The 9,296-nt window shown below is 35.4% G+C and overlaps 1 protein-coding gene across 1 annotated transcript; it reads right to left on the reverse strand.

Annotated features, from left to right (window-relative positions):
- Nucleotides 1-1,170: 1,170 nt before the first annotated feature.
- Nucleotides 1,171-6,296, reverse strand: LOAG_16465 (fructose-bisphosphate aldolase). The gene is made up of 9 exons (XM_020449116.1): nucleotides 6,062-6,296; nucleotides 4,007-4,121; nucleotides 3,739-3,809; nucleotides 3,445-3,585; nucleotides 2,977-3,072; nucleotides 2,698-2,784; nucleotides 2,274-2,475; nucleotides 1,954-2,117; nucleotides 1,171-1,700 (listed from the first exon to the last, which is right to left on the reverse strand). Exons 1-9 carry the CDS (start codon nucleotides 6,212-6,214, stop codon nucleotides 1,482-1,484), a joined length of 1,248 nt encoding a protein of 415 aa, XP_020307430.1. The 5' UTR covers nucleotides 6,215-6,296; the 3' UTR covers nucleotides 1,171-1,481.
- Nucleotides 6,297-9,296: the final 3,000 nt, after the last annotated feature.

Genomic DNA, 9,296 nt, shown 5'->3' on the forward strand with positions numbered 1-9,296 from the left:
CATAATAGCATAATCGGATGACATCTCCAGTCTTTTTTCGTTCATAAATAGTCATCTTACAAAAAAAAAAAAAAAAAAATTAGAGACCGGGAAAAGACTCTTTCATTCTCTGAAGACAAGTCTGAAGGAACAATGCAGTATCGGAAAAGTTTAATTCCAGTAGTTTTTTTACCTCATCTTTAACACCAACTCTAATTATTCGAAGTAGTCTAACCATTCACTTACATTCACTACCATTGAGTAATTCCATTAATTATTGGGAAAGGATACAGAAGTTCTGCTGCTTCATTGAAATGTTTTGAAAAAGCAGCTTTTCAATAAAACTAAAATAAATGGGATACTAATAACGGAGCGTAACTTCAACAGTGTAGCATTCCGGTTTCTGAGCCGAAATGAACTTCATTCAAAGTTGAGGAATAACTCTCATATGCAAATGTTAATCACGAGCAAAAATACTAACGCAATTTTAAAAGGCAATCCTTGTAATATATAAAATAGCAATAATTAATTAAGCTTTTCAATTGTAACATTCCAATATTCCTAAAGGAAATTTCTTCGATGACCTTTGACGTATTAAGCAGCGAGTGAGTCACCAGCACTTTGGGAACCTTTCACAGCCTTACATTACTTTGCTTCGCAGGAAGCCTTCACTCTTCAAATTTAAACTTCATGTTCCCCTCGCTTCAAGTATAATTATAATATAGAACGGTAGTTAACGGTTTTTAGTACACGAAACACGATCAAATCTATGCCGATCCAATGAAATTACGCCTTTAGCTAGCTTATTTATCCAAGCAGGGAGCGTAATGGTAATTGTACTGAAACAAATCCTAAACTGGAATAACACTCTGGAGTGACTGATATGAATTACGATGATTCATAACGAATGACAACGGTTCGTTATGATGAATCATAAAGGATGATCAGTTTGAGATGTTAAATGAAAATTTAACTAAACAATGGTGTAGACTGTACTGGTAGAGTTGGGAACTGTTTCCCTCAACATTTATCATGAAGTAATTTATAGCACATTCTTATTTGTTACGTTTCGAGAAGCTGCTATTTTTTTAATTTTTTGAATCCTTTGCATTCACTTTTTAAAAAAGTGGAATAATTCCGTGAGTCATTTGTTCAGTGCATTTGTTGCGTGGGCAAATAAAAAACACGAAAGACAGAGACTGCAATTTATTAAACTTACTAGTTTTTGCTACTTGTCAGAATACTTGTCAGCAGCAGAAATGTACCGCCACATCGATGATTTAATGATATATCACAAAATCTAACTTTGACAACCTCTACTCAAAACGCTCCGATGAAAATTAACTAAGAGTTAATTACCAAGTAATAAATCATGGCACGACCGAAACTACAAGAATTCATAAATTACCAATGTAAGAGATCGAAATAAATATTTTCCCTTTCATCCCTCCTTTAATTAATACAGGAAAAAATGGTCAGTAGGAGAGTGGACAGTGGACTATCTAGTATGCATGATTAGCAACATAGAGGTTTTGTGCTGCTGCACCAGAACCTGCACCTCCGGTATATTTACCCAATTGTGCAAGCGAATTTGCTTGTGCACGTTTCAAGAATGCTTCCTTGGCGGCTTGAATGTTCTCCGGCTTACCACCCCAAGCTGCCAGAGCTGATGCTTGCAGTGCCCGACCATAGCTGAAGGTCAAAGCCCACGGCTTTTTACCCTGAAAATGAAGAGGAAATTTTAAAAAAAATGAAAATTGGTTAACAACTCTCCTCTCCTCCTATTCCGTCAATTCTACAAAACAGTGCAGACTGGATTAAAAGTCCAAATGATATATTTTCTAAACGAAAACTTCACGATGTTCAAATAAGAGCATTCCTTTCATAAGAGGTTACAAACTCGGTTAATCATGTTAACAGGAGTTTTCATTTCATACGCACTCCAAAAAATCATTAGGTAGAGTAAAAACGTACTGGAAACTGGTTGATCGCATTCAAATTAAGCGTAGCATCTTCCTCAGATTGACCGCCAGAAAGGAAGACGACACCAGGTACAGCTACTGGAACCGTACGCTGAAGAGCAGTAACAGTAGCTCGTGCAATATCTTCATGTGAGCATTGCCCCTTGAATTGCATCCCTGAAAAACAATCTTGATTAATTTATTCATATGATGTAACTCCAATAGCAGGCATCCTGTAAGCTTTATTTTGCACGCATCATCTTTGCTGCTACATTCACTAATCATAATATTATGTCCTGTTTTCGCTGTAATAAACAATTCCGAATAACCTACCCGGCATACACATATTCGGTTTCAGCAACGTCCCCTCCAAGTAAACATGGTGATCAATCAATGCCTTGTACGTATATGACAGGACAAGTTCCGTGACTTTTTGGCATCGATGAAGATCATGCTCACCATCGGGCAAAGTTTCTGGTTCTACAATTGGTACCAAACCATGCTGCTGGCAAATTGAAGCATAGCGGGCCAATACCTATAAAAGTAAATTTGAAAATGGTACAAAATAAACTCAATGAGAGAATTAAAGCAAAATATGCTGCATCATCACAGAAAATATGTTTCGTGTGCACGATACAAATAACTCAATATATAACTGTAAAAAATAGCACTTCCGTTTTTTGTTATGTAATTTGAATAGTTATTAGTAAGAATCATAAAAGTGAAAAACAAAACGCAGATGATAAAAAATGCCTACTTCAGCAATTTCAACCAGAGCCATATGACTAGGTGTTGTTGCACCAATTTTATGAACGCAGCGCCACTTAGCAAACTGTGCACCATCCTGAAACTAGTTAGCTATTTTTCATAGAATTAAAATTAATCATATATTCTATAAACATTACTAACTCGCCACAGTAAAACGGAATTGAGACAGAGGCCATGATAAATCGCAGATTGAATGTAGCAGAATGAATCATATAAAGAAAGCACTCTTATAAGTGACTGGAAGAACTTCATAAAATACAAAGACGACCTTCTTGTACTGAGCGCAGCGACTATTCAAATCATCTAAGCCTTGTGTGGTACCTTCACCAACAGTACCTGCCATTGGAACAACACCTTTATCAACCTAAATACGATACAATTGGTCACAGAGTACTAAGATCATTTAATTCTTGTTCAATGGTTTCAGTATAACTGACATGTTAAGATAACGGACCACAGATTCTATTTGATCAACATATCGATAGGGAAACCGGATGCTATATGTGAGCATTAATCTCTCGAAATAAGCTCATGATTCACTGCCGTCAATTAAATCATCAATTTTAATTGGCATTATGGTGAAATATCAGTAGGGCGCGTAATTCTTAGTTTCGTTATTACTACATAAGTAAAACAACACTGAAACCTTCCCGAACTAGCTAAAATTTTCAGTTTTCAACTGTATAAAAAACTAGCTAAAATTTTCAGTTTTCAACTGTATAAAAAATTGACTTACTTTGATGCCTGGGAGAATACCTTTCTTTTGTAGGATTTGAACAAATGGTGTGCCATCATCTCCCTTCTGGTAGAATGTCTCATGAAACATAATAACACCAGAAATGTATTTACTCATTTCATCACCAGCCGTGAATAGAAGCTGAAAGATTTTTCAAGTCCTTTCAGAAATAGATATCGCACCTCGATCAAAAAAAAAAAACAACAAACATTTTACACAACGCGTAACATGAGCCTAATCAAAATGTCATAAGCCATAAAATTGTAACTCCTTTAAATATTAACAAAAACAGACCTGACGATACAAACGTCGATTTTCTTCAACATTTTCAAGTCCAATTGGTTTCAATTTTTTGTCCATACTTCCTAGAAAATGATAAATTTAGAATAAGACCTCTCATCTCTTGCCTTTATCAAATAACCAGTTCAACATTTATGCAGCTTTCCTTTCAGCCACTTCTGGAAACAACAAACATCAAAACCACTGCTTCCTATATTAGTATTTGACTACCACTGTTTTTTAAGACAATTTTGAAAAGCAAAAAAAATGAACTCTTACATACCAGTGCTTTCATCTGCAGCAAGAATACCTTTACCAGGCGCTACAATTTGATTAGCAATTTGCCGCAATTCATCTTTCTGCGCTTGTGTTAGAAATGGCGAGTAGGAAGTCATTTTCTGCAATAACAGTCACCAATTAGCATCCATAGGTTTTCACGTAACAACATAGCACAATCTTAGACGAAATTTTTAGCAGGAATTAGTAAGAACACATTCGTCACAACAAATAATATCTAAGGAACTACAAAAAGTGACGGAAAATAACAGGCAAAAAAAAAAATCAAATTATGGAATCAGGAGGAAACCGTACAGTGGTCCATCCCATTACTAATCAAGATCAAGGAAGCAGAAATACAAATAACCAAAATTTCAGAAGAAACCAAAATCTTGAAATTTGTTTCACATAAAACAAAATACGTTTAGGACAAGCAAATATCACTCGAAATGTCCAAAGAATTCCCTTCTTCCATAAGATTAAAAATCATTCTTTAAAGAGTAAAACGTCCCAATAAGCAAAAACCTATAAAGCGAAAGTTGCTACAAAATCATTTTCAGGAAAGCAAACAAACTACGACTGCGTGATATACTGTATAACAAATAACGAACAAGGAGAGGAAAGTAATGCGAGGAGTAAAAGCAAGTCAAAATAAGAATTAATATAAAAGACGATGCAATTAAGCAAGTACGTGATAATCAACAAATAGCGTGAATATAAAATAGGAAATGAAATAAGGATATGATAGTCGTCTATCCTTATTTCCTGAAAAAAAGCAAAAAAAAAACCAAATATACCAGAAATGTTGCCGTTATTAATACCAAAGCTGTTGGGTAGTTACAGAATGATATGGAAGCAACAAACAGCAAACAATTTGCTGCATCTCTTCCTCCGCTTTTTTCTCCCTTTCATAAAGCACTGAGCAAAGAGGCAAAAGTGTATGAAAATGTTTGAGAAGCTCTCTGTTCACCTACTTTCGTCTGATCAAACCGGTCAAAATTCTCAACATGAGGTCAAGCTGCAATTAGTTGAAAACAAACCAATGTAAATCCATAATTAACGACTTAAGATAACTACAGACATTATAAATATGACATTTCGTTAAGGGCTAACCAAAAGACAAATGCTTACGCTAAAGGACGACCTCATTTCCAAAGAAATTTGGAAGTTTTCTGGAACAACATTAATTCATAATCAAGGCCAAACAAAACAACATATCATGTAATAAGCCAGCAACAATCTAATTATAATTATCGCTTAAAGAGGTTAAACTGCTGCGACATTAGCATAACAATAACAGTTGGAAAAAAACCAAATTTAGACAAAAAAATCCCTTTTCGTACTTACACGAGATGAGTTCGTTATAATATCTTACAAGTGGTAGCATCAATGAGAATTCGAGACATCAACCTCCCACCACTTACACTCCTTGTCACTCATGCAAGGTCATGTGTGATATGATCTGCGCAAAAAATGAATAGTAGCATTTACGATGCAACTGTTATAGAGGACTGCCACTGCCATTAAATGAAAAATTTCTGCATTCATGCAAAAAAAAAAGTCTTAAAAAAGACCAACGATTGCAGAAAGAGAATTATACAATTATGTGGTTCTGGACCTCCTATTCCCTATTCTTCACGATGACAATATCAAATAGACGTTGAACCAGTTGAATAGCATTATGCAAATAAATGCTTGCTACATTTTGCAAACAAAACTTGGTTACATACGATATCAGTACAGCACATCCATAGTGCTACCAACCATGCAGAGACAACAAATCGGTTTTTGGGAACATCAGAGGAGATGATAAGCCTATGGAATACTGGCAGTGGAAAAAGTGTGAAATAACTTATATCATAGCCATGGCTTACTTCTAACCAATCTAATATCTTACATCTCTCATGTCCTATCTGTAAGTCTTCTCTTTCGTTCCCAATGAATTGTTACGAGAGCCTCTTTAGCAAAAAAAAAAAGAAAAAAAAGGACAGAAAACAGATTGAACACAGAAAGATACACTCACGGGATATCACTCTGTTTTCAAAATAAAATTTCAGCTCACTTCAACCACTGCCGCTGTTGCTTCTGCATCAACTGCAGTAGTATCACTGGTTGCATTAACCGCACTACTGTTGCCCTCATCAACGAGATGCTTTGCAGTACTAGAAGTATCACCACTGATGACGTAGTATTTAGTGAAGAAGTTCGGCTGCATTTGCCACAAGAAACAGAATAGAAGAGAAACAAATGTGCTTACCTATCGGATGATAAACCGAAAGAAAACACCTGAAATGCTTATCACATTATCATAGCGCAATATTAAAAGATCGAGAAGAAAAGAAGAGGGCGGGGGGAGGGGTAAGGGAAGATGATAAGCCTTTATTGATAAGCTTAAAAGTAGACATAAGAATTGATCATGATGACCATGAAACTCTTCAGGAAAGTGAAGAGTTATGATCTAAAGAAAATGGGTAGCTGTAGAAATAGCACAGGAAATTCCACAAGTTACTATGCTAAATAAACATTAGAAGATATCCGTAATAGAACGCTAACTAAATGGAAAGACAAGAGAGCCGAATGAAAGCAAGGAAATAAAGGGAAGCATGTTATGAGTTATACGATGATATAATCATAACATAAGTGGTTACTAAGGAAAGGAATGGGAAGAATGCGCAATGAAACATTTCTAACTGTGAATGAAAATGTCATAACGAGCGAAGAGAGGAAATGAAATAGCAGTACACAGTCCCAAGGAATATTGTTATGCCTTGTAAAGACGCCGCATGTCCAAGTGAATTCTTATGAATCATACTTCCGGTACCTCCGGACGCTTTGTCAAAAGAATTAACCGACACAAATCTCCGGTAGATGAACAAATCTCAAATATACATATGGATAGATACATACATACATGTATGCATACATAAATATAAATACATATACACATACATACATACATAAATACATACATACATACATGTATATACATACATACACATAGTGTAACTTACAGTATGCAGACCGCAAGGTTTTTAAAGCGAACCTAAAGGAGAGAAGTTTGTCTTGATGACATACGCACTGCTCAACAAAACTGAGTGACATATGGCTTCTTAAGCCTTTTCAACTTGCTCCTCATACCGCCTCTCTCTTAATTAACTATCTTCTACAACAAACATACACACACACACACACACACAAACACACGTACACGCATGCAGATGAGTCCATCCAACTGTCCGTATGCAGACGCAGTAGTTATTGATGATTGCACATGAGTAGGTGTAGGGGAGGGATTAGTTTCTCTCAGATAAAAAGTTGGAAGAAAGAGGATAAAAGAAAGTTTAGATAAATGGAGAGAACAGTATATGAGATAAAAGACAAAAGTTAGGCGTCATAATATTTCATATCGCATGGAACAAACATTGTGGGAGAGAGAGGCAGAAAGTATGGCAGAGAAAGAGGAGAAAAGTTGCAATATTAGGACAGAAAAGATGGCAAACAGTTTGAGCTCTCTTTTTTTTTTTAAAAGAGAGGAGGAATGATCGATTTGAGAAAAAAAGGAATGTAAGGGATATGGCAACTGCTCTCTCTCTCTCTCTCCCCCTCTCCCTCTCTCTCTCTTCGCTTTCTCTCTCTCATAATTCTCGTAAATAGAGCTGTGGAAATATTTTAGGAATTGGGTTAGAAAAGAACGTTCGGAAGAAAAGCCTCAGGCGGGGGAAAGGATGTATAGAAATAAGCTAATTCAAGCAGATGTTTTCTTGGCTTCATATTAAACAGACAGAGAGACAGACAAAGAGAGAGGAAAGGATGAAATAGAACAGTGGACAGTGTACTTTGATTATTGATTACCTGAATTGAAGAAAAATAAAAGAAGTTCAGAATCTACCCATAAAATCTATCCATAGCAACGTAAAGGAATTTAGAAAAGAACGTTTGTGAATGGGGGAAAGTGCCAGTTGTCACCTCACTATGTCACCACACCGCCTCTCCCACTCCCTTAACCTTTCGTCATTTATGACGAATTGCGCACATCATCTTTTCCTAAAACAAGACATAGTGAAACTTTCGGGTAACTGAGACACTGTTAATCACTGTCAACCTTATGTTGTCTCCTCTTCTCTCATCTGTCTCCGTTAAGAACTAAGAAGTGTAGTTGATCGTTGACATTGATATATATCAATCTTGCAGAAGAATGTTTTACGATTCCTTGCAAATTCCACTAACATATCATTGCTCTATTGTGAAATTACGAGTATTCCAGTATTTCATAGGATTGTCTGAGATCTCTCTCGAGTTCAAAAGGGCAAAAATCTAACTCTAATTTTGAATTACGGTCTATTACGACATGGCCGATAGTTATTCTAATCACCAAAGGAAAATTCCATATTATGTGGCTTTGATAACAGTGACATGACTGAATATGGGAAACGATCAAAACGGTCAGATTAACAAATTTATATTCCAAAATGCAATAAAATCTGACCGTCGTAAAATAATGCATGTTTCTTGATTTTAAAGTGACCATTAAAAATAGCCCATTTACCAGACTAACTTGTCGGTGAATGCAAATAAATTGTTTAAAATACAGAGGTGGGAGATTAATCAATCAGTAATTCTTCACTTCTTTTCTTTTGAGAGATGTCATGATGTGATTTTGTGATTGAAAATATGTCTAAAAGGTATCTGCACTTTTCCTTTCATCTTCATCTCTTTCAAAATTAGATAAGGACAAATTTGTGTCAACTTTAAAGAACACAATAGATGACATCATTCCCCATCCATTCAACAATTTCACCTTACATCTCATTGGTAAGAAGTTGTCATCATCACTCACTCCTAGAATGATTAAGTATGAAGGAATCACAAGACCAACCAGACAAAACCAGTTATGAATCAGCAAATGTTATAAGTGTGGTTTCTTTACACTGTCCTTCAATTTTAAAACAATCGAAAATTCGGGATGACATTTTCTATGCATAAAAAAGAAATCAGCAAATGATTACAGACATAGATTATGAGAAATTTAATGAATTCAAAACGCACTGGTATAATTTGACTATATTGTCCAAATGTAAGCAAAAACTTTAGTCTTTAACAATTTTGAAAATCTATCCTGCTAAGGTAAATAGGGTTACTAAATATAAATAGATCTTTAGCAATTTAACGAAAAGACCGAGTATGATAGAAATAAAAGAGACAAAAGATGAATTCGTGAGAAAAGATAAGGTTGTTGTGATATGGAACATGGAATGAAACTGGTAATGTGATGAATAGAATCTGTAAACCAGCACAAA

Source organism: Loa loa (assembly GCF_000183805.2).
Source record: "Loa loa unplaced genomic scaffold supercont3.4, whole genome shotgun sequence".
Classification (NCBI taxonomy): domain Eukaryota; kingdom Metazoa; phylum Nematoda; class Chromadorea; order Rhabditida; family Onchocercidae; genus Loa; species Loa loa.